The 26,343-nt window shown below is 40.7% G+C and overlaps 1 protein-coding gene across 3 annotated transcripts; it reads left to right on the forward strand.

The window, feature by feature from the left end:
- The first annotated feature begins 8,216 nt into the window (after positions 1–8,216).
- CD274 (CD274 molecule) lies at positions 8,217–24,834 on the forward strand. 3 transcript variants are annotated; one of them, XM_061629353.1, is made up of 7 exons: positions 8,226–8,444; positions 11,153–11,221; positions 13,565–13,921; positions 15,552–15,836; positions 17,555–17,701; positions 19,644–19,676; positions 22,264–24,834. In XM_061629353.1, the coding sequence occupies exons 2-7, from the start codon at positions 11,167–11,169 to the stop codon at positions 22,314–22,316; spliced, it is 930 nt and encodes a 309-aa protein (XP_061485337.1). In that variant the 5' UTR covers positions 8,226–8,444; positions 11,153–11,166; the 3' UTR covers positions 22,317–24,834. The 3 variants fall into 3 exon arrangements, 2 of the variants coding, with proteins under 2 accessions (XP_061485342.1, XP_061485337.1); XR_009762946.1 differs by lacking the exon at positions 22,264–24,834 and having other exon boundaries at positions 8,217–8,444; positions 15,552–15,844; XM_061629358.1 differs by lacking the exons at positions 19,644–19,676; positions 22,264–24,834 and having other exon boundaries at positions 8,217–8,444; positions 15,552–15,844; positions 17,555–17,702.
- The last annotated feature ends 1,509 nt before the right edge of the window (positions 24,835–26,343 follow it).

A 26,343-nucleotide genomic window follows, 5' to 3' on the forward strand; every position in this document is an offset into this window, starting at 1 on the left:
AACAGAAGTTGCGGGGGGAGGCTGACATTTTTGTTTATATCTTTTGAACCAGACCACCTAGATACTTTGTTTAAAAAAAATGAAAGCTAAGAGTCCGGAGATTAAGGTGAGTCATCCAGAGACCCAGAGAGGACCCCTAAATCCTGAAGTCTCTGGGCAAGAATCGGAGACCTTGCAACTCTATTATCAATCTCCAGAGAAAGTGTAATACTGCAGCTTCTTCTTTTGCCAAATGCAACTGAACTAAACAATTAAAACATGTAAGACAACTTTTTAGCTTCAGAAAACCCCTTGTAGAAACATAATCTTAAGAAGTATTCTTGTCTGGATAATAAAAGAATATAAAGAATGGGAGCTTACATGTTATTCGGAAGGTTATCTAATGGCAGAGGTTTTCTGGCACATTAAAGGATGACGCAGACATAAGCGACAAAGCATACACGACATATAAGATATGACCAGACTAGCTATGCTATGTTACTAGTATGCTTAAGAGTAGGGATGGGTGAGAATTTCAATTCAGTTCACATTTCAAGCCAAATTTGTCAAATTTGCACTTTCCGGAAAAATATGAGACCTGAAACACAGCCATCCTTCAAAATTCACACTTATTCAAATGTTACAATCCAGTTCAGCAACCAAACAATGTTTACAAAAATGCTTATGTTAGGGGGAAAGTGTGGATAAAAATGAATATACGAGTGAAAATAACATGCACAAATGCAACATATGCTAAGAAATGGCTTGTGAAAATGTGTACGTTAGTCAAAGCTACCTACAAAAATGTGTTTATTAGGAGAAATTAGCACTAAATGCTGGAGGATTTTTTTTTAATTGCTGCAGAAATGTGGAGGACAGAATTTAAGACTGGGAGAATGAGATACTAAGAGAACCAAAATTGATAGATCTTTCCATCCCTGAGTCAACACAAACATTACTGATACTTTTCTCTGCATATTTTGGAATAAAGGTCTTCAAGAGAAGATAACTGCCGCTTTAAATGTAGCAGGTAATGTTTCTAAATATTGCATAAGGACACAGCAGCCTTAAACTGAGTCAGACCATTACCCATCTAGCACTGGCTGGCAGTGGCTCCCCAGGATTTTAGACAGTCACAGGAGACATTCCCAGCCCTTGCTGGAGTTACCAGGGAAGTGAATCTGAGACCTTTTGCATTTGCAAGTAAGGCATGTGATCTACCCCTGAGTCATGGCCCTTTTTGTTATACCAGATGTATGGGAACAAAGAGCCATTTTACAGATTATGCAGTGTCAACCCATCACTGAGCCAGCCAATACTGGCTCTTTATAGAGTAACTGAATTCCCTTACAGGGCTATGGAAGGATCACAGCAAGATTATATATGTGAAATACTTGAACATTTACAAGCACTATATAAATGCTAATGATGATGATCTCTAGGGTGGGAGCCAATAATTATTTGTAGTTCAGTACATTAACTATTAATTAGGACTGCATTAACCCAGCATTTTCCTGTGTTCCAGATTCTATCCTTTTGAAAATGCAGAAAGTGTACCATTAAGGTAACAGGCATAAAATGGCATGGACAGCGCCTTCAGTGCTCAAGTTATGGGAGAAAAGCGCGGGGGGGGGGAGCTCAATACAAGCAACAGGCTCCACACCCCTGGCTTCTCTTAATTTTACCCAAATTGTGCCCCTGCCCTGTAACCTTCTAAATCACAGTTGCCAAGGGGGCCACCGCAAAAAGTAATGTTGCAAGGCCCCTTTGAATTTCAGGCACTGAACATGGGTAGATCTTGACAGACAGCCTGAACAATCAAAGAAATACAGAGCTGGAATCCATCATCCAGCCTTCAGTATTGTTCATCCTGAGTGACAACAGCCCCTCAACTCTAACTCAACACAAGTCCCCTTAATCACTATGAAGGAAGCACTGCAATTGAAAATGTTGGATCTGGCATCTCCACACACTAGTCCAAATTAATTTAACAAGAGGAAAATCCTTCAAATATTTTTTTTGTTGAAATTATATATATACACACAAACACACATTGAGTGATACTGAAAGTTAGTGAGTATGTAGAGCCCTGAAATCAATTTACTGAAGTATCTTATTGGGCCTGCTCTAAGTATAACATAGTTGGATATCACCTATTATTATTAATTAGTGGTGGTGACTGATGAAGTAATAGTTTTAGTAACATTTTGTACATTTCTAAGCTCCTTTTCTGGATATTCGAAGGATGAACAAATGACTACATACCTTGGCACAGTCATTAACCAAATGGAGACAATAGTCAAGAAATCAGAAGAAGGCTAGGACTGGGGAGGGCATCCATGAGAGAACTAGAAAAGGTCTGAGAACTAGATGGATTGATTCCACAAAGGAAACCACAGACTTGAATTTACAAGAACTGAACAGGATGGTTTATAACATATGCTATTGGAGGTTGCTGATTCATAGGGTCGCCATAAGTCGTAATCGACTTGAAGGCACATTACAAGAAGAAGAAGTATTGATGTTTTCTTTATAGATGGGTAGATGGCTGATAACTGTGGCGGTACAACTGAAAGACGTCTCTTAGAGTGTTCCTCGCAGCATGTTCATAAGTGAGGATGTATTCTCTTGTTATATATATCTTATGTTTTCTGCACATTTGCATCATCAGTTATCTGCATTCAGGAGCTTTCAAAAAGGGAACTGTGCTCTGTTTTAGAAAAGAAGTTTGCATTCTCTTATAAACAAAAGGCAGACCACTCAAAGATGTTATCACACCAACTTCTTTCTTCATCCCTGGAACTGGCAAAAACCGCACATTAAAGCTCTTGGAGATTCTCATCTTAATGAACTCTCTTTTAAAATAAAATGGGAGATAAAAGTTATAATGGTAACGTTTTATCTAGATGTATAGACTCAATTTCTCTGTTAGCCTTAGGGTGCAATCCAACTTGTATTTACATCGGACTGAGGGAAGTTGGATGTGGCAGACCCCCAGCTGAGCCGGTAGGGTCTTGGCTCTGCCAGCAGAAGCCCCTTGCTCTGGCTCAGCCATGGCGGAACCAGGACCCTGCCGTCTCAGCTGGGGGTCTGTCAGGGAAGCCCAGGCCAGTGGAAGGGGTGCTGGCAGAAGCCATCAAAAGGCCCCCAAAAGGGGTGTTCTGGGGTGTTGGGAGGAGGGGGAGGGGGGCTTACACAAATCCAACTTTAATTTGGAGCGCTCCTGCAGGTCTCAATCTGGGCCAAAGTTACGCAGAGGAAAGAAAATAATTCCACAGGCAGTCAATGGGGAGTGGTTACTCACGAGCTGGAGAGCCAGCTTTTTCTTTTCCATTCATGCACACAGCTCCCAGCAGCAAATGGATGCTTCCAGCCAGCTGCTCCTCCATCGGCACCCCTTCCACCAGCTTCCCCTAGATTTGTCATCTCTTGACTGCTTGTCTTCAATAGTTGAGGTAGTAGTAAATTGCAGAGCTTGGAAGTAACTAGTTACAAGTAACGAATTACTTGTAATTCATTACTTTTTTGAGTAACGAGTGGGTAATTCCTTTACATTTTGATTGTAATAGAACTAGGAGTAATTTTACTACTTTTGTGGAGTAATTGTAATGTTTCCAGAATTACTTTTGGGCATTACTTGGGGGGGAGCAGGGGAAGTCTTCTGCTCCTCTGATTTGTGGATGAAAATCATGTGCCTCAAACTGGGCTTCTGTGTAGTGTCGCTCTTTCCTCATGCTCTGTGGATGGGTAGGAGGTGACAAGGGAGGAGGCGGAGAGTGAGACGGGGTGGAGTGGAGAAAACAATTATTTAAAAAAACGGATAGTGGTGGTGAAGAATGGAGTGGAGGGGAAAAGGATCCAGAGGTCAAGCACATGGATAAAGGAGGAGAAGGAGGCAGCAGCAGAATGGAGATAAAGAACTATGGAGGTGAAAGATGACAACGTGTGTGTGTGTGTGTTTGCACTTGGCACACAAAGTGACCTCCACCTCCATCTCTGGCTACCATGCTGCATTTGCAGTATTTTAACTTTTTTGCATCTCAAGGGAAAATGTTTGCTTGAGTGAGTGTCCCTTAGTTGGTGGCAGGGCAGGGTCTGGGAGGTGGTTAAGTGAGAGAGATTTTGTTTGCTGGCTGAGGGGGGGAGTTGCACTTGGTTTGACATGCAAAGATCTGAGTAGTGGCCTCAGCCTCCCTCCCCACCACCCTTACCAACGGAGAGACCACCATTGCTATCTTATGAATAAAAATAATTATTCTACTACCTCTTTATGTGTGTGTTTATTTTTAATGTTGTTTAAGGCTACATAGATGTGCAGCAGCCAAGGCCAGCACCTTGTAGGTGTTTTTTTTAAAGTAACTGAAATGTAATTGTAGTGATTACTTTGGAGGAAAAGTAAAGTAATCAGTTACTTTCAGAGCAATTGTAATTGTAACGGTAATTACTACTTTTTAGGGCCATGTAACTGTAACTGTAATTTATTACTTTTTAAAAGTAATCTTCCAAGCTCTGGTAAATTGATTATTAGATAAAAGAGGAGAAAGTCTTAGGGTAGCAAACTGCTCTTGATAGATAGATAAAGTATGAGAGAAAGCTGCATATTTGGCCTTAGTGCATTGACGGTTTGCAGACAGATAATAGCACTGGTCGTGCACCATATTTGGAGATGTACTTGCACAGAGGGTGGGATGGACGAACCTGTCAATTTTGGTTTCTCATTTTTCCAGGTTGGGGAGGCTGGTATCCATCAATGCCTTTTTGTATATCTTATTCTTATACTGCAGAGATAGTCATTTGCAATTAGATCTAATCTTCTTTAGCAAAGTGCTGGTGCACTTTGTGAACACTCTGAAATCTTGAAAATCTCTAGCATATCTAGATATATTGCCCAGAAAGGGAGTATCTGTTGAAAAAACAATTTCAGGGTTATGGCCTTGGAAGTATGTGCACAGCCTTTATCAAAACATGTTTTTATATGGTCCTTATTGTTTGGTTTTTGAATATTGCTAAATAAGCAATAAAATTATTTTTAATTGTTTTTGAGTAAATGCATAGGGTTATATCCAGTTGGTGTTTCTCTGCTGATGAGAGGCTCCTTGTTCCAGCAGGGGGAGATAAACAGGCTTGAGTGATTTCTTGTCCCCCTCGCCACCCCTCGCCACCTGAAATCTGCTCTAGAAGGTAGGGGCCCTGCAGAACAGCATGGGAGGTGTCTCTTTACCTGATCACATGGGTACATCTTGGCTATGGGGGAAGCCATCATATGATGGCCACTCATCATATGAAGCCATGATGACCCATTGGTCATGACTACCAATTTACTCATAGACTCTAGTTACCAGATGAGAAGGATTTGGCTTTCAGTGTGCTTTGTCAGTTTTGAAAAACAGCAATGAAGGCTGAAAGCCAAAGTCAAGTGTTCATCATGTAGTTGTGGTAGGAGAGGGGCAGGGCAGGTGGATCAATGCCAACACATCTGCTCACCTTGTCTGAAGCAGAAATATAGAATGTGAAATATACTTATTTCCAGAGCTTGGAAAAGTTACTTTTTTTGAACTACAACTCCCATCAGCCCCAGCCAGTATGGCCACTGGATTGGGCTGATGGGAGCTGTAGTTCAAAAAAGTAACTTTTCCAAGCTCTGCTTATTTCTGTTTAGGAAAATTGTAATTTGTTGTTGTTATGTGCCTTCAAGACGACTACGACTTATGGCGACCCTATGAATCAGTGACCTCCAAGAGCATCTGTCATGAACCACCCTGTTCAGATCTTGTAAGTTCAGGTCTGTGGCTTCCTTTATGGAATCAATCCATCTCTTGTTTGACCTTCCTCTTTTTCTACTCCCTTCTGTTTTTCCCAGCATGATTATCTTTTCTAATGAATCATATCTTCTCATGATGTGTCCAAAGTATGATAACCTCAGTTTCATCATTTTAGCTTCTAGTGACAGTTCTGGTTTAATTTGTTCTAACACCCAATTATTTGTCTTTTTCGCAGTCCATGGTATCTGCAAAGCTCTCCTCCAACACCACATTTCAAATGAGTTGATTTTTTTCTTATCTGCTTTTTTCACTGTCCAACTTTCACATCCATACATAGAGATCGGAAATACCATGGTGTGAATGATCCTGACTTTAGTGCTCAGTGATACATCTTTGCATTTGAGGACCTTTTCTAGTTCTCTCACAGCTGCCCTCCCCAGTCCTAGCTTCTGATTTCTTGACTATTGCCTCCATTTTGGTTAATGACTGTGTCAAATGTCCTCATTGTCAACTGTAAAGTTACATAAATCTTCTGTTGTCATTACTTTAGTCTTTTTTTTTTTTAATAATTTTTATTCAAATTTTTCCAAAAACAAACAAAACAAAGTCAAAAAGACATAACAATACAACAACAAAAAATAAAAATAAATACTTTAGTCTTTTTGACGTCCAGCTGTAGTCCTGCTTTTGTGCTTTCCTCTTTAACTTTCATCAGCATTTGTTTCAAATCATTACTGGTTTCTGCTAGTAGTATGGTATCATCTGCATATCTTAAATTATTAATATTTCTCCCTCCATTTTTCACACCTCCTTCATCTTGGTCCAATGCTGCTTTCCGTATGATATGTTCTGCGTATAGATTAAACAAATAGGGTGATAAAATACACCCCTGTCCCACACCCTTTCCTATTGGAACCAGTCGGTTTCTCCATATTCTGTCCTTACAGTAGCCTCTTGTCCAGAGTATAGGTTGCGCATCAGGACAATCAAATGCTGTGGCACCCCCGTTTCTTTTAAAGCATTCCATAGTTTTTCATGATCTACACAGTCAAAGGCTTTGCTGTAATCTATAAAGCACAGGGTGATTTTCTTCTGAAATTCCTTGGTCTGTTCCATTATCCAATGTATGTTTGCAATATGATCTCTGGTGCCTCTTCCCTTTCTAAATCCAGTTTGGATGTCTGGCATTTCTCGTTCCATATATGGTAAGAGCCTTTGTTGTAGAATCTTGAGCATTACTTTACTTGCATGGGATACTAAGGCAATCGTTCAATAATTACTGCATTCCCTGGGATCCCCTTTCTTTGGAATTGGGATGTATATGGAATGCTTCCAGTCTGTGGGCCATTGTTTAGTTTTCCATATTTCTTGACAGAGTTTTGTCAAAATTTGGACAGATTTAGTCTCAATAGCTTGTAGCAATTCTATTGGTATGCCATCTATTCCTGGTGATTTGTTTCTTCCAAGTATTTTAAGAGCAGGTTTCACCTCACATTCTAAAATTTCTGGTTCTTCATCATATGGTTCCACCATGAATGAATCTGTCATCCTGGCATCTCTTTTATAGAGTTCTTCAGTGTATTGCTTCCATCTTCCTTTTATTTAATCTCGGTCAGTCGGTGTATTCCCCTGTTGATTATTCAACATCCCTACTCTTGGTTTAAATTTCCTTTTCATTTCTCTGATCTTTTCGAACAGGACTCTTGTTCTACCCTTTTTGTTGTCCTCTTCTATTTCTTTACAGTAACTATTGTAATAGTTCTCTTTGTCCCTATGTACTAGTCGCTGTATTGTTGCATTTAGGGTTCTAACCGTTTTTCTAGCTCCTTTTGCTTTTGCTTTCCTTCTCTCTTTAACCATTTTAAGAGTTTCTTCAGTCATCCATTGGGGTTTTCTCTCTTTTTAACTAGATGTATTGTCTTCCCTGATAACGTCTCTGACTTCATTCCATAGTTCTTCTGGTTCTCTGTCAACTAAGTTTAAAGCCTCAAACCTGTTCCTTATTTGATCTTTATATTCTTCTGGGATGTTATTTAAATTGTATTTTGGCATTATAAATTACTTTTTGGAGCACCTCTGATTTTCCTTGCTATATTTCCCCTCCTGAAACTACCATACATATCTACCACATGTTCAGTCATGATCAGGTGAAGAGTCCTCTGGATTTATAGACAGCAAATGTCCAGAGGAGAATGTGCTAATTCAGCCATCATCTCTTGTCATTCAGGACCTATCACCTAGGAAAATGTATTGGATATGCCTAATTCAGAACCCAATCCCTTGAAATCACTCTGCTGAAGGAATTTCAGCTGACATTTATTTCAAACAAAGTAGTACTATTGCTGCAGAAAGATCTAAATGTATTGCTGTGACCTTTTCTTTTTGTCAGATAAAAGAGTAACAGGCAGTGAGTGGTTTTTACTTTGTTTTTATAATGCAGAGCAGTAGAACAAAAAGGTTAAGATAATGTCTGTGAAAATGAAAGAGAAACTGCAAGGCTGTCATTTCCGAGAGCACAGTTGGCTATGTTCCTGGCAGTCTGGTTCAAGTAAGTTCAAGATTTTATTCACAGCAGAGAAGACGCTGGTAATGGAGCACGATACCTCCTTCCTCTCGGACTGTTTCAAGGCATGTACGTCAAGTCAGTGATCTTTTTGCCTGGGGAAAAATCCAGTGTGGAGAAGATCTGACTTAAATTTTGAGGTGAATATAATTCTGATACAATGTATTTTATGTCTTCTAAAACAAGTATTTTGTCTGAATTGTGCAAGAACTGCCTTGGCATAAAAAAAACATGAGATGGGAAGAGAACTGGTAAAGGCTAAGAGCAGTGAATCATAGCCAAACTTTGAAAGAAAGAAAATCATGTATGTGTATTTGATGCAAATATAGGTAATAAATATATGTTATACATTTTCTGTATTTATTGACATTATTGATAGCAGGGATGGACAGAAGCTAGATCAGAATCTACTGGTAGATCTCCAAATAATTTGTTGTAGATCCGGAAGGGTTTCTAACTCACTCCTGGTTTATAGACTGTTCCACAACAAATGTTCTTTATCCACCCCACACAGCTCTAGCACTGCCATGTTTTTTATGTGAATTTAGTTTTTTTTATTATTGCAGATTTTATTGTTGTTAGCTGCTTTGGGGATTTTTTAATGGAAAGGCAGGGTATAAAGGTAATAAATAAAATGAACTGGCTGTACACAGTACCACAACCAGGTAAGGATGCAGACCACATTCCATGTTAAAAGATACTCCGGGCCAGTTCAAGTCTTGCTGCACACATCTACTTCTGCATTCGCTGTGTATGTAGAAGTCTGGTGCTTCACAGCAAAGGCTTATGAAGGAGGGTAGAGGCAGTGGTGTTCTCCAAGTGGCAGTGGCGCTATGCTGATGGGAATGAGACAGGCAGTGAAAGCAAGGTCAGTGAAGCTTCAAGTTGGAGTTCTCCCTTGCTCCATTCCTTCTATTTTAATATTAAAAGTGACAAGTGAGAGCACCAGACAAAACATTGAGTGAGATCAATACTATCTTGTGGTTCTCCCCTCTGTTTGTAGTGGGGAATTTGCTTGAGATACAGGTTTTACCATGCAAGGGGGAGGCAGGAAAGAGAAAAATGAGTGTCCAGACTTACTCAGCTTGCAATCTGTTTTTAATCATTCATGCACGCCTGCTTATTGCAACATATTGGTGTGCCTCTGAGCATGTGCAGAATGCTCAGCAGATTAGATATAGGGTAGGCTCAGGAGGTAATTAAAATGATCATGCTAACTATTGAGAATGAGAGTGGCTTGCTCTTCACTGCAAGGTAGCTTGATCATGAGGTTGGATGAAGACCCTGCCTCAGAAGGCAAATCTAGGGTGCAACTTAGAGGTGGAAAATGTAAAAGAAAAGAAAACCCAGATCCTTTGGCCTAAATATTTGTGGCTCTTGTAGTAGTGAGGAGGGTGTAACCTCCAAACTGCCTTGCATCACCTTGTCCAAGATGACACCACTGACATTTGTTTACAAGATATATACCCTGCCTTTATCTGAGTGCAAAACAAATCAATATAAAAACACACAAAACTATATCCGATAAAAACACCATTAAAACTACAAATGATAAGCAAGCAGAAAGGAAAGAATAGCTGCCAAACTCAGTAGAACCTGACTGCTACTATAAACCCATGAGAACAGTGTGGACTTTTGCATAGCATCTAAAAGAATGGTCACTAACCTTTTGGGGCCAATGGACACATTTGGAATTTTGAGAACATGCCTTAGGCACCAGTCATAAAATTGCTGCCTTAGGGGTGTGGCATAACATAAAATGGCTGCTGTGAGGGCTTGATGTAATACAAAATGGCTGCCACAACTAGTAGAGCAGACAAAGAGACAGGGGCACAAAATGGTGTGGACATATCCCCTCATCAATGGCACTTACATGAGCCACCACTATTCTTGCTCACAGAAAGAAGCTTTTTGCACTTCTCCTCTGTTCACAACTCAAGGGAGAGTGGATGTCCAGTCCTGGCATCCAGTGAAATGTGGGCATGTTTAACAAGGTGTGTTCAACATAGGAGAGGCTGAGCCAGTGCAAACAGCAACTGAGCAGAAAGAGCAAACGCATGTTATGCTTTGCGTATTTTTGAGAGAATATTTACTGAGAGCTTTTGTGGATGCCAGAGGAGGTGCTGGGTTGGCATCCCCTGGCCTAAAAGATAGTTATGAAAGTTCCAGGCAAACATACTTAGGGAGAGAATTCCACAGTTTCAACAGCATTATAGAAAAGATCCTTCTTTAATAGTTGCCTGCTTAACTTTCAAAGGGGCACACTGAGAATGGCCTCTGAAGATTATCTTGGCCATCAGATTTATACAGGAGAAAACGGTCCTTTACATAAACTGCTTAGGCTTTTAGAGCTTTAAAGGACAAAGCACTCTGAATTGCATCCAGAAACAATCTGGAAGGAGTGAAGCTGTTTTAACATTGGGGTAATGTGAGAGCCAGTGTGGGGTAGTGGTTAAGGTGTTGGACTACGACCTGGGAGACCAGGGTTCGAATCCCCACATAGCCATGAAGCTCACTGGGTGACCTTGGGCCAGTCACTGCCTCTCAGCCTCATGAAAACCCTATTCAGAGGGCCACCATAAGTCGGAATCCACTTGAAGGCAGTACATTTACATTAATGTGATTGTGCCGGTTCATACTAGGAAATCATCTGGATGCTTGAGGAATTTGATCTTTGTGAATAATTGTGATATGAGCTGACTTGATCTGCATTTACCAGACTAATATGCCAGTCAGAGAACTTAGTTATCCACTAGGTTTCAAACTTCCCAAAAATGTTCCATTGCAGTTCTTGGCTCAACCTACTGTAGTAGTTGACAATATTTATGGTGTGAACATTGTTTTTCAGATCTATCTAGGAAAATGTTCAGGGTCCTGCCAATTGTGCTGCTTGAAATCCAGCTTCATCTGATTACAGGTGATAACTTTTATTTGGGTAGATTTATGATAAAATCCTCAAAAACGTATCATAGAACAGTAGAGTTGGAAGGGACCTATGAGGCCATTGAGTCCAACCCCCTGCTCAGCAGGAATCCAAATTAAAGCATACCTGACAGGTAGCTGTCCAGCTTCCTCTTGAATGCTTCCAGTGCTGGAGAGCCCACCACCTCCCTAGGTAATTGGTTCCATTATTGTACCGCTTTAATAGTTAGGAAGTTTTTTCTGATGTTCAGCCAAAATGTGGCTTCCTGTAAGTTGAGCTCATTATTCTGTGTCTTGCACTCTGGGATGATCAAGAAGAGATCCTGGACCTCCTTTTAGGGATAAGGGAGAATATCTGCTAAATCGGACTTAGTACCGGATTCTGACTAGATTCCATGGTCACTATCTTTTGGGATTGGCACTGATTTCTTACGGTGGGCTGCAGCTGTAATCAGCACAGATTTTTTTGCGACAGGCCATGGCTGTAATCAGCACGGATTTTGTCTTTGAATTTTTTTCCTGATTTTAAGTAATTATCTTTGTAATTTGATGCATTTGTAACAGTGTGTAGGTGTGATAAATAGGAAATAATAAACCATGTGGAACACTATGATAATTTACATAGGCATTTACATTAAAAATTACACAATTTTTTTGGCAAACAAAAAAACTTCCCAGTGGATCGAATCGGCAAGCGCCAAAGCAAAGCAAGCAACAAAAAAAGGCATTGTGGGATGGAACGACAGACTATCGCAATACTAGCGGATCGGAACTAGGCAGTAAACATCCTTACAACCTTTCAAGTACTTGAAGAGTGCTATCATATCTCCCCACAGTCTTCTCTTCTCATGGCTAAACGTGCCCAGGTGTTTCAGTCTCTCCTCATAGGACTTTGTTTCCAGTCCCCTGATCATCCTTGTAGTTCTCTTTTGAACATGTTCCAGTTTGTGTGCATCCTTCCTAAAGTGCAGTGTCCAAAACTAAATGCAGTACTCAAGATGAGGCATAACAGTGCTGAATAGAGTGGAACTAATACTTCACACAATTTGGAAACTATACGTCTGTGAATGCAGACTTGTACACTTCACTTTGCATTTGTCTGAGAGCTTCAAAACTATCTGGAAGGCTTGGATAGTTCATGTGTTCCTAAATGCCAAAGTTAAAAAAAAAAAAATCTACCCCCAAGTGGACTTTCACCAATTGTGAATGGAGAATTGCAAATCTTGGGGTTGGGCACAGGCCTCTGGGAATTGCAGCCAATAGGAAATATTCCTAAGCACTAAGGTTTCATTCACTTCAGTGTGGCAGGCACAGGAGATGTTCCAAATGGGCTGTACATTTGATCTGTAGTAATGCCTAAAGAGCTGTGGTTTCTGGTATATTCACTTCAAGCACATAAAAGCAGGAAGCTGGGAACCGGATTTGCTCTGCACAAGAAACCATCTGTAAGCAGGCCTCTAGGGAGCACCAATTTTTGTATTGGTTTTGTTGAACGTCTCCATGTCCAGAATTATCCATGTTTCTAGAATCTTCTGGTATACTTTCACATCACTAAGGCCACATCTACACCATACATTTAAAGCATGCTTATACCACTTTACCAGTCATGCCTTCCCCTAAAAAATCCTGGGAACTATAGTTTGTTAAGGGTGCTGACCTCACAGACCTACAATTCCCAGAACCCTCTGCGTAAGAATGTTTTAAATGTATGGTGTGGATGTGATTTAAACTGGCCTAACATGAATAGCCTAAAGACTGAATTAATGTTGTGTGTGTTCAATGATCATAAATATTGATGGAGGGATAGGTAGACAATTGCCTAGCAAAAAAGATATTGCCTACAATAGTCCACCACCCTATCACCATCCTCCAGTGTGTTAAATTAGCAGTTCCTGAATACTCATGAAACTTGTCTTATGGTAGTTCCATGTTTAATCTTGGTTGGGTGAAAATGTACTTGAAGAAATAAAACCCTGATAAAAAACCATTGGCTATTTGCAAAGAAACCCCTTTAAAGAGCCCAATTCTATGTTCCATTTGCACTGCAATGTGGTTTCTTTTCATGGTGTTCCAGAAACATGATCACCTCCCACATCAGTGTTGCCACCTCCAGAAACCCACTGGCATAGGAAGGTGCCACACTGGTGATTCCTCCCATTTGATGTGCCTGTTCCTACAGGATTGCACCAGGCTAGGAAGCAGCCATATCAGTAAGCAATCAACACCTGCTGACTAGAAATCCACACATCATCAGTATTGGACTTATAGGACTTCTTTAGCTCCACAAAAATGCCAGTGTTTGCTTGATAGATACTCATGCTTTGTTTTCATGTCTCAGCTTTATTCACAGTGGAAGTTCTTCAGCCACATTATTCTGCAAATCATGGGAGTGATGTGATAATGGGATGTTGCTTTCCAGTACATTCCCCATTAGATTTGACAAGTTTAAGTGTCTCATGGCAAAGAAAACTGTCGGAGCTTGACAAAGAAGTCTATAAGCTCAATAAGGGCCAAGAAGACCTCACCCAACAAGACTCAGCATATCGTGGGAGAGCCGCAGTGTTGCATGAGGAATTAAAAAAGGGACATTCTCTGTTACATATCACCAATGTAAAGCTTACAGATGCAGGAACTTATGTCTGTGTTGTTGACTATGAAGGAGCAGACTACAAGTACATTACTTTGGAAGTTGAAGGTTAGTAGCTACAGAACATGGGGGTATATCTATCTATTGCGTAATACTCTTCCATCCAAGCAGTGGGAATTTTAGAGTATATTTTGCAGCATTAGTTTCCTCTGGAGGAAAGAGTACTGAAGATTGTGTATTTTTAATAATTTGTTCTTTGTCATTGTCATGGCTTTTAATTTTTTTATGGTTTTAATTTTTTATGTATTTTATTTTATTTTGTCAAGTCTCTTAGAGACTTTTTTATTGTCTAAAGCGACTAATAAATGAAATACATAATAAGAGTAATTAACAAATGCCCTTTTCAAATCCTTGACACACAGAGAGGGGTATGGGATTATGCTTTCTGGCCTTGCTCTAAACCTCTGTGCATTCACCAGAAGGTGTGAAAGGGGTTCTTACATGCATGCATGTCTTCCACTTGATTGGGAACTACACATGATCAGGATGTCAGATGGCATGGAAGATGGTAACAACTCACACATATCTGTAAATGTGTAGGAGCCCCTTTCAGACCTTCAGCTGAATATGCAGAGAATAGCAGCGGCAGGCATAATCCCAACCCCTCTTCCACTTGTTGCTTATTTCTTTATATGAAATTATATATCAACCTGTAATATCAGTAGATCTCAGGGTGGTGTACAATTACATAAAAACACAGCATAAACCACTCAAAATCTACACTGCAAGTGTAGATGTGAAAAGGGCAACTGAGTATGCATTACAGGGGTGCAGAAACAAGCCTATAGACAGGGAGTGCTATTTCCAAGTTCAAGCATCCCCAAATCCTGAACCAGCTCCTCTTTAGCTGTTGTGGCATATACTGCTAAACTAGAAACAAGAATGGTTGAACCGAAACCTGGCAGATATTCCATGTTCCAAGCACCTGGAATAGCCCATTGGAATATCCATTCTTTCTTATCAATGACCAGGTTATGGAAAGTCTTGGACTAGGGCTATTTCTCACTTTGCATGATAGAAAAGGATTTGTTGGATAGTTGTTATGTTTGGAATTGATTTATCAATTTTTATTGTTACTTTTAAATATATTTATTTATTTAAACAATAAACAATCATCAATAATTTTAAATATTAGAAATATGATTGTTATTATAATGATGTTGATTTTGCATTTTTGTTGCTCTGTTGCGAGCAACTTTGAGCATATTTGTATGGAAAAGTTGCATATAAATGTTAATAATAGTAATAATAGCAGGGATGGCAATGTAATGAAAAAAAGATTCCTATTCAGTGTAACAAGCGCAATGACTGCATTTATACATAGAGATAAGCCAGGGTTTCTGATCTATCATAGTTTAGCATGAACAAGCAGTGTGCTGGTAATGCTGCCTGATTGCTCGCACTACGCTCATCGCCTGGGCCAAGCAGGATAAACCAAGCAGGAAGCTTTGGCTTCTAATTATGTCTGAACTAGATCTCCTGGTTTGTTTTTCACAATGTATTCTAAAGATGTGCACATTAAATGCAAAGACACATGCAATACCCTTCAAAGTTACAGCATGGGTCTTCAGTAATATAATGATTGTGTGAATCAATCCCAAGGAAAAGAAACTGAAAAAGTCCCAGCAAAATAGCGCAAAAATTTCAGTGCTATTGTACTCCGCTTCTTCTTATGCAGCACCCTACAAAAGAATCAATCTACAGGAAAGAACAGAAGAAGGAGACCTGATCTTAACTTGCCATTCAGAAGGGTACCCTCTGGCTGAAGTTTCTTGGTACAATGAGAGGAATCCCAATGTTAGCATGCCTGCAAACACTACACATGAACTGACCAATGATGGACTTTTCAACATAATGAGTATACTGAGAGTCAAACAAAGCATTCATGAAAACTACAGCTGTGTATTCTGGAATAAGAAATTGAATGAAAAAACATCAGCTCACAGACCAGAGGTTTTGTTAGGTAAAAATGTATGTGTGACTTCACATTAATGTGTAGTGAGCATTTTCAAGGGTGAGAGCTGATTCACACGGGAGCTAAACGTATTAAAGATGAGGCTTTTCTCATCACAATAGATTTTCAACATTCACACACTCTTCCAATCCGCTGTTTTCCATTTATATTTTTAATACTGTTTCCTTGTGGCCCCACCCCCAAATTTACATGTTTACTCCCTCTGGAGTATTGCTAATGGAAATGGGGAGGGGGTTTGCTGAAGACGGGAGAGTGCAGGGGTGCAATTGACATGAAAATTTTTATTCTGTCAGTTTCATTTCCGCCTGACATATTTATAACCCCCCTTTTTATTAAGTACTTATGAAATACAATTTTTAGTGGAAGTGTGTGTGTGTGTGTGTGTGCACGCATGCCTTCTGTCACATCAGTAACTGGGCGTATGGAACTCAGAATGGAGAGGTGGGTGCAATCCTCATGACTGTTCCAGCTTAAAGGCTGAGGCCAGGAGAGTGCCTCAGCATGAAACTGACATGACAATGACTACACCCCCTCTTCTATTCCTAGTAAAACCCTTTCTTCCTTTTTCTTTTTTTAAATTAGGTAGTTGGAGACAGGATTTGTGTGCGAGAGAAAGACTAAAATGATACTGCAATGAAAAGTAGATGACGGCAATGCCCCCACTGTGCGGGAAAGACACGGGGGTAGTTCAGCTTCACTTTTGCAAAGCCCGAGGGAGTTTGGGTGGAAAGAGTTTGAAAGAACAGGAGTGAAAGAAGGTAGTTTACTGGGCGAGTAAGGGTCGAAAGAAAGGAGGGCTGCAGCAGTTGGGGAGCAGTCAGTCGGAAGTTGCTTCTTGAGTCACCGGAAGTAAAATGGGAATTCATGGAGAGTTTAGTGGGCAGAGAAAGGGGAGTATCTGAAAGTGATGATCCATCCCCTCCAGCAAAAAACATAGGAGGAAAGAGCCTACATGGGAGAAGCGCAGCGAAGCACCGTCCCTTTGTCTGCAACGTCATGTAAACAGTGTGAATTAAATGGGGGTGCAGGTGGCACCCATCTCACATTAAATCTCCATGTGAACCAGCTCTGATGTGAGATGAGTGCCACCTGATGCACATAGAGTTCCTGATACAACCACTTGATGATCCTGCTAGGATCACAGCCCCTGATGCTTTTGGTAGCATTAGTTTCACTGTCAGTATGGGAAACAGCTTCTGTGGTGGGGAGAATTTGAAGAGAGTTGCTTTATGCAGCAGAGTTAATTGGAGATATAAAAGAATATGAAAGAGAGTGGTGTTTTATCTTAACAAAATGCACTAATTTTATTTGAAAAAGTACATATGGATAGGAAAGCCTAATCATCTATACTAGCTGAATTCAAAAGGCAGGGAGAGAGAAAATTGTGGAAAGAAGAAAGAAGTAGAAGTGATGATAGCCCTGAGAATATCCGTCTAACCAGTCGGAGGCATGTGTAAACTTGAGGAAAGTAACAAGGAGAGAATTCAAGCAGGGCTCTTCCAACTGACTGACTATATGTATTGCCCCTAATGGACAATTGATTCAGAGCACACAGCGTGACAATGCACTGATTGAAGTGAAACTTCCAACAAAATTATGAAAATGGGGTTTTATTCTAGATTAATTATATCCTGTTTGTTTGGTCAAACTGGGTGGTGGATCAGGTTGTCTGCAAAGTAATATTTTTACAATTTTCTTTTTCACAGATAAAACAGATCCATCAATTACTGGGGGGAAATCTTCCATCTTATTTATCCTACCAATTTGTCTGCTGGCATTATTTTTACTAACAGCACTCGTTGTTGTTAAAGTTCAAAAAAGAAAACGATTCACAAATCTCTGTACCCAAAAAGGTGAGAAACTATGGGAAGACTTGGACTGTTGACTTATTTCTGTATATGTGGGGTTTGGTTATATATTTACAATCTATTGTAAGCCACCTTGAAGATCTTTCAGTCAAAAGGTGAGGTATAAATTGCCAAAACAAATGAACAAGTAACTTGGGTTATAAGAAACGGAAAGTAGGTCTATTCTGATTATGACTCAGTTGGATATCACGCAATTCATTTGGTTGTGTCTTGCCAGTCCTCTTTTGTAATCCAGCAATCATTTGATACTTAAAAGTCCTTGCTTCCTGAAAGCTGCCTAATGTTAACATCTTTACAGGGATCATTTCGTCTACATGTTATGTGAAAGAGATGATTTATGTATAATTTTCATTTACACAATATGTGTTCTCCAGGGTTTTTTTAAGGTATATTTTCAAATAAATGTTAGAGGCTCCCCCTATTATTAGTCTTTCAATCCCCTACTACAGAGAAAACTTTGGTCAAGAGAGCAGTCCTATGTGGTGGTGGTGGTGGGGAATGAAGTGGTGTCCAAATTCTGCTGGTTTGGACTAGCCAAGATGGCAGGAGTGTGTGGGAGGGCAGCATATGTATTTATTCTTTTGGCTTCAGCAGTTTTTTTAAACCCCTCCCCCTGTAAAGTCTTCTCTTATAACGAGTGACCCCAGGACTTGCCCTCACTTCAGGATCCTCCTGGTGGGTCTCAAGTGTCCAAGGAAGAGAGAGACCTTTCTCTTTGCAGGCTCCCTCTTGCTGACTCTTTTCAAAAGCATTTGGCTATACATGGAGTTTCTTGTCCAGCCCTCCTCCCTTTTGTGTAATCTATTCCCTTCCGCTTTCTCTCTGATCTTTTATTTTCTCTGAGCAAGATTCCTTCCCTTATACTTGTGATCTGATTTCGCCAGTCCTCAGATCTTGAATAGTGTGGCATTGCAAACCAACAATTGCCTCTTTTGCTCCCAACACCTGCCTTTGATGGAGCTTTGGCACATGCCAGAGTATCCCCCTTGACTTGCCAGACCCTCGGTATTCTGGGTATTTAGAAATGGGCCACCGCAAAGGAAACACTGATGCAGCTGGCAGCAGCTGGCTGTGCTTGTCCCTCACACACTCCTAACAAAACCAATGAAGGAAAATTACTCAGAGCAACTCCAAGTTGGCATAGGTAAGGGCCCAATCATAGGGCCTCTTGAGCAAATGGAGGGGCTTTGTATCCAATGCATTGTAGCCCATCTCTGTCCTGCCCATGGAATTTCAGGACCTAATTTTATTTATTAATTGAATTTATATCTTGCCCCTTCTCACAAAGGAGCCCAGGGCAGCAGTTGTTGGCAAAAACACAACTGGTGGTAGATACTGAGCTTTCTGTATGCATAGTATGTGCTTCTGTGGCAGATGTAGCTCCCGGCCAGCAGAGAGGCATCTCCATTCCATCCTAAAGTAGCCGGCAGCATGGTGGGGTAGTGGTTCACCTGACCTCTAGTCGGTTGTGTCACTGCTGCTTATCAGAAGATTGCGGGAGAAGGGAAATGTGGCTGCTAGGTTGGCACAGTGCTAATGCAGCAGCAGAGCCAATCCACACTCCTGCTGGTATGTTTGCACGGTGTCAACCTCACCGCCTCTCTCTTTCTACCTCCTGGTAAGTAGCAGCAATGCAGCCATCTGAAGGTCAGGTGAGTGCCACTGCCCCACCACGCTGTCCACTATTTCATCCTAACTTACCTAGCCAGTGGATCTGAAGGTTAGGTTTGCCCAGTAAGAATCCAGTGCAACAACTTAATAATGACTATTTCACGTCATAGCTTGCAGTAGAAGTTTTTGGCCACAACTAACTTTAGCTGGATTGAGGACACTCCCCCTCTTCCTCTTCTGTTTAAGTGCTGCAGTACTTGAAGTTTCTAGGTAAACATCTATCAACATTTTCTTTGTTTTTAACATTTCTTCCCAGGAAAAAGAAAAAAATGGAGGGATTTATCAAAGAGTAAGTAATACAATTTTGATATACTACTGTGGTACATTTTAAAAAACAATCTCAGTTAATGCAAATATATAACCTGATATCTGATTATGCGTAAAGGGAGATTATGGCTGAAAATAATCAAACTACTTACTTGGGAGACATTTAATAGGATAGTAGTAAAAACGTAGAAACAGATATAACCTTGCAAGTTCCCCTTCTACTGTGGACTCACTGCTTGCTTTATATACCGTACCACTATTGGTTCCTCAAACTATCTGACAGCATTTCCTTTTCTTAGTAAATCGGAGACCATCAGGCATGTTGGAGCCCACACATGGTACAGTGATCTGACTGTTGTCTAGTGTATGTGGTTATTCTGCTACCTGTATTGGACTCTATTAGAAGTCTCTTCTGCTCAGATAATGCTATATGTTGCTCTTTACACCCCACAATAGTGGTGGTCATGTTCCAGTCCCTAATAACAAATATGCAAAATCATTGCTTACTATGCTGAAGATGTTTTTAAAGGGTGGCTATATTGAAGTTCTTTAGAGGTATTTATTACATTTCTGTCCCTCTCTTCCTCCAAGTAGCTCAGGACAGCATAGATGGTTCACCATTCTCTATTTTATCATCATATAAACCCTGTAAGTTAGATCAGGCTGAGAGACAGCAACTGATAAGGAAGGTAACCCAGTGAGCTTCATGGCTAAGTGGAGATTTCAAACTCAGTCTCCCTAGTCTTTGTCCAATATGCCTAACATTGCATCACACTGGATCTTACTAGAAGAAAAAAGTCTATGTTAGGTTGTGTATTGTACACCTATATATATAATATATTTGTAAATAACTCTGGGGCTCCAAGTATGGCTTTCAAGTTTATTTTGGGTTCTGAACCAGGCTTCTCAACTAAGGGCTATCCACACATATGAAGTGGGAGCATGAAAGTTCATGCACCCTGGCCATGTGCACAATGTAGAATGAGACACAAACTGTGTGCATGTAGATTTGTGGAGTATTTTCCCCTTTTTGGAGGCAGAAGAATGACAACATGATATACCCCACATCTTATGTTACAAGCTCTCCTCCACCACCAGGCCATGTTATGTGTACCACTATCAAAGGAAGTTTGGTTGGCAGGAAAACGAGAAAGGGGCTTTTCTGTGGCAGGGCCCCAGTTATGGAGTTCTGTCCCTAAGCAGGTGAGACTAGCCTCTGTCCCTGCTGACATTTCAGCAGGCAGTGAAAATGTTCTTATTTCACATGGCTTTTAATGGTTGCTAATATATGATTGGAAGTTTTTGACTCTGCTCCTTCTTGTTTCAAGTTTTTAGTTATAATTGTTATCATATGATGGCATTTTTATGTAAACGACTTTGGAGCCTTTATTAAGGCAACAAAAGTAGTATAAACAAATTATATGAGAGAGAGAGAATTCTTGAAAGTATGTGAATTGGCCTTAGTTATTCTAACTGAAGTGCCTGACTGAAGAATGCCTCTCCACAATCTCATTCACCCTCTCAGAGGCAAATTGCCTCCTGAATTGACCCTAGCTAAATTAAACCACTAAATATTTGCTTTACCACCTGACCCATCATAATGCTGTTTTGCTACATATTGCACACACCCCAATTTCTGAGCAGTGCAAGACCTCCAGGTGTTCCTGTGCTTATCCATGGTTTGGTTTCCTTGGAAGAAAGGTCAGCAGAGACTGTGATGTTTTTATGATATATGGTTTATGTACACATATATACAACCTCAGCTTAAGACGGAAGGATGATCAGCATCAACAGTTCAATAGATCTTGCTTCACCATCAGGCTTGTAGGAGTCTTCTGTCATAGCTTGGGGTTCAGCACAGATAGCAGAGCAAGCTTCTCTGCATCTTTTCATTTCCCTAGCCAGATGAGTGGAGGCAGATACCCTTGTTTCTATGGCAAGACATTGGTCTCTGGTCTCCTTGCACAGTTCCTATAACATCCTTTGGAATTCAGATCAGCCCATCAAGCAAACAAAAAAACTGGTTTGACTGGTTCAGCAGGATTCATCCACTGCAGATCCCAACTTCCAAATACTGGATTACAGGGGATCCATATACACCATCCATCCTCAGCCCCCTTATCCTATAGCAGTATTTATATCTTGTCGCTTATAATATAGCAAGGCTTCTGAAATCCATGGCATTGTTTCCATCCTAAATATCAGTCTGTTCAGCTCTCCAGGGAAAGGGCAAGCTTACCAGCTTCACTTTAAGAACTGAAAATGTGTATGCAAATGTGTGGTTATGCCTGTGAAAAGAAATCGTAATTCTCATCTTCCTTCACTTTTTAAGCAGCTCTCAAAAGAAACTTTCTAGAATGTTTCCTGTATTTCAGACCTGAAAACTACAAATGTGGCTTTAGAAATTACCAACAGTCCTTTAATTTGAGAAATTGGGGTTCTCCATGTATTAATTTCTGAACTATGAAGTGTTATACCAAACACAAAGATTGAAACCTTGACTCTGGGGAAACCTGGGGCAAGTGCATTATGTTAATCAAAGGAGGTAACAGTTTAACTCATGCCTATGATCATTTGTTTAAAGCTTTTAGCCTTTCTGCCCTTTACAGGAGATTTGGATCTTCAAACCAAGAATTTAAGTGTGGTGGCTGTTACAGACTGAAGAGCTTGAACAAAGATGGGAAACTGTTCATCTGTGCTGCCTGCAGTTATTGCACTTTCCACTTATTCCCCTTTTTGAAATTTATAGGGAAGCAAGAGTGCTTCAGAGGAAAATAAGGCTGATGCTTCTGGTTTTTGTCAGCACGGCAGCATATTAATTGCTGTTCTTCTTTGCACATTTCAGCACTGTTTTTTTCAAGCTACAAAAAATGTGTTGCTGGACAGCACTAACAGTGGTTGCCCAAGTACATTGCATATGCTTTGTGACTGTACCATTTGTCTGAGTCTCCTCCCCCTGATTTCCAAGAAAATCTGTATTTATACATATGTACATCAATTTATGCATTAAATGTCTAATGTTATAACAGCTGACATAACATTTTTGCCAGTAAGGCATTCATAATTCAATGAGCAGGGCCAGCACAGCCCTGCCATTAGGCACAGTGAGGCAACCATCTTAGTCGGTGGATGCTGGGTTGTGGGGTGCTAGATAACAGAGCTGCATGTGCTTGATGGCAGGCCTTTACTGCACTCCCTAATGGACTTTGGTGGAAGATGCTGTCCCATTGCCAGTGTGGTAGTAGCAACATGATAATTGAATGGGGGGGGGGAGACAGACACCATCTTGTCCTTTGCCTCAGGCAGCAACATGTCATCAGCTAGTCCTGCTTGTAAGTAGTCCTGACCCAAGAGAAAATAACTGAAGCTTGCAAGTAGTGTGGGTACAACTAACCTGTAAACATTCCTGTTTTAAATCTTGTCATGAAAACAACTGGTGGTCTTAGTAAAGCCAAGCCAAGGAATCCTGGGAAATGTAATTTAAGGCGCTGTGAATGATTAGGACAACCTTACAGAACTACAATTTTAACAGTTCCCAGGGGAGAGGGATTGGTGGTTAAACCAAGCTGTGAGGGGAATAGGGGTCTCATAACAACTCTCAGCCCCCTGAACAAACTTAAAAAAATAAACCTTTCTTTTCCTCTTCCCTCATGCCTCTGTAAAAGAGAGAGGGGGGGGACAATGAACTTGAGGGAGGCTTAAACACCACTACCACCACTCAGAACAAACTGGCAGCCCCATGCAGCAGCTTCATTTTGGTTTAAAATATATAACTCAGCCTCAGTAACACCCTAAACCTAAGCTTGGAAATATGCCCTAATGAATCACATATTATGCTTAGAAATGAGGCAACAACCTGTCTGCAGACTGAAAACTGAAATATAAAAATCCATTTTAAAAACTATCATTTTAAATGAATCGGGATGTCATGAAACAAAATATATGGATCATGGGATCACATAACACAACATCACACATCAAATTGTGAGCCTGTTTGTTTAATGGTTTACAAGGGCAATCCTATGCACATTTATCCAGACATAAAAAACCCACTGAATTCAGTGGAGTTTATTGCCAGCCAGGTAAATGGACATAAGACTGCTGCCTTAGTTTGATTGTTAACATAGGCTGCAAGTCATGATAATTGTGGATGTGTGATTTGTTCAAGAGTCCCAGTGTATGCCAATTTTTTTAACTGTAACTTTCTGTTTGTGAAACAGGAACAAACACCAAACACACTAATGAAATTAATCAATTATTATTACCTAGCACTTAATATTTTCAAAAGAAGTGGATGTAACCCTTTAAGGTTGGCTTTTCTTGGTTTGTGAAGTAAGACAATATATGTGTGACCTTAAGGGTTTTATTTATTTCATAGAGTCATAGAAGTTTAGAGTTGGAGGTACCTCAGAGATCATCTAGTCTGCTTAGTGCAGGAATTTTGCAACTATAGCATCTCTGAGAGATGGCCATCCAGTGCTTGCTTAAATACCTCCAGTGAAGAACTCACTGGAGGCATTTAATACTTCTGCTTACACTAGCGTCTAATTTATGGTTCTTCCTATTTAATACCCGAGAAGCTGCCAAACATAGCCTATGGTGACTGCATCTCTTTGCTAGCCTTCAAAGTTCATATGCCCATCAGCAGCTACTGCATTGCCTTTACTATTGCCTGGACTAAAGAAAGAAAACAGCACTTACTGATTTTTATTTATTTCTAAGATTCAAATTAGCTGACTCTGTCCATTCTGAGTCTTAACACTCCTGAAAAATGAATGCTGCTCTTCCTAAATAGGTAGGGAAACCTGCTCGTGGGTTTCAGCAGCTAGAACTGCCTGTGCAAACTCTCCAAGTTTCTGTTTTATTTGAGTGCATTTCTGAATAATGCCCCCATCTGCAGCCTCCAGAGTATGTGAATATATTGTTCAATACAAGCTTCTATATTTTCTGCTTCACCTAATTTCACACAAGCTGACACTTCAGAGCACCTGAGCAAATTCTGGCTTAGACAGCATAGATGAAAACAATCATAAGATTTTTAAATTACACCAGATTGGTGAATGCTAGTTTTCTCTGAGGTGGGGAAACTGGATCTGGCCAGTGCAACTTAAGACTGCAGGTTTGAGTTCAGATGACTGAATGCTTCTCTGTAGGAAAACAAAATCCTTAAAGATAGAAAACAAGAGCTTGGAAAAGTTACTTTTTAAAACTACAACTCCCATCAGCCCCAGCCAGCATGGCGACTGGATTGGGCTGATGGGAGTCGTAGTTCAAAAAAGTAACTTTTCCAAGCTCTGAAAAACCATCATATGAGTAAGATAGAACTATTTGCTCTGATATCTAGAATTCTGCATGGAGGGATATTGTCATTCTTTTGCTTTTTGGAAAAATAGGAACATTCAGTCTTCCTATTTTCTATCAGCTGCCTGTCCAGACTCAGGTTAACCACCTCAAAATGCTAACTAGGCCCTAAGAGTACACTTTTAGGGTAGAGCTACACATAATGAGGAAAACATAAGGTGGAGATTCAGCAGGTGGGAATGGGTGCTTAACGCTTCCCCATCCCCCATTCTATCCTTTACTCTAAGCTATTTAAATCATTTTTTAAAATCTATCTAGGCTCCAAACCCAAATCCCTCCTTAGGAAAAATGACTGGGGGACAGCACTGGCAGAGGAGAATGTAAGGCCCTTCCACTTGCTGATTGTCTCCTAGAAAGAGCCCCTCCATCTCTGAAGTGTTATGTGGGATTGGTTTGCCATGTCAGCAACTCTGGTAATAGTTTTCAGTTCAGCAACTATCAGTGGGATGAGGACTCCATGTCCTTATCACAGAGCATCTAAAGATAGCAGGGAGAGGCTAGGTCAGGAGGACTGTGCAGGCACAAAGCTGTGGTTACATATATTGGGTTTGAAATTACCAGTGTTCTGACTCTGTGTAAGTCAGGTGTGGGAAACCTTTGGCCCTCCAAATGTTGCTGAAGTACATCTCCCATCATCCCTGGCCATTGGCCATCCTTTCTAAGGCTGGTGGGAATTGTAGCTCAGCAACAGCTGGAGGGCCAAAGATTCCCCACCCCGAGTGTAAGGCAAGCTGTTAGTGTTCCACACAGCCCAATATCCAGGCACTTAAGAGGTTTTATGGGTTCCCGCAGGTACCCTGGGTTGGTTTTCTTTGAATGTATCCATCGGAAGCTTTTGTTAAGCATAAGCTGGGGGTTTGCAGCATTAACACGCCAACAGATCCTGCTCTTTCATTAGGTTTCCAAGGGTCCCCTCAAAGCCATAGCATTGGATTGCCACAGACAGCAAGTTAAGCCTCTGTGCCCCTTTCAGACTAGGGTCCAGGCCTGTCAGCCTATTTTCAATTTATATACTGAGAGACTCTTTGATGTCATCACCTTCAGCCAGGAGAGGCTAGCTTGTTACAAAAGTTAACAAAAAAGGTTAGTTTGGTCATTTAACCAGTTCTCTTGGGGAGAACTCAATCTTACACCTATAGAATCACAGGGCTTGGGAGGGATCCTGAGAGGATGTCTAGCCAGGAGTGGCTCATCAGTGGGATGGAGCTGCATCAATAACCTCCTGGGAGCAGCATCAGTGCCACTTATTGAACGAGGAGGGGCAAGGTGGTGGTGAGGTTGGAGTTGTGCATGTGCACCAGCAGAAGCACCAATTGGCTCTGCCAGTG

This window comes from Rhineura floridana, chromosome 1, assembly GCF_030035675.1.
Source record: "Rhineura floridana isolate rRhiFlo1 chromosome 1, rRhiFlo1.hap2, whole genome shotgun sequence".
NCBI classification, from domain to species: domain Eukaryota; kingdom Metazoa; phylum Chordata; class Lepidosauria; order Squamata; family Rhineuridae; genus Rhineura; species Rhineura floridana.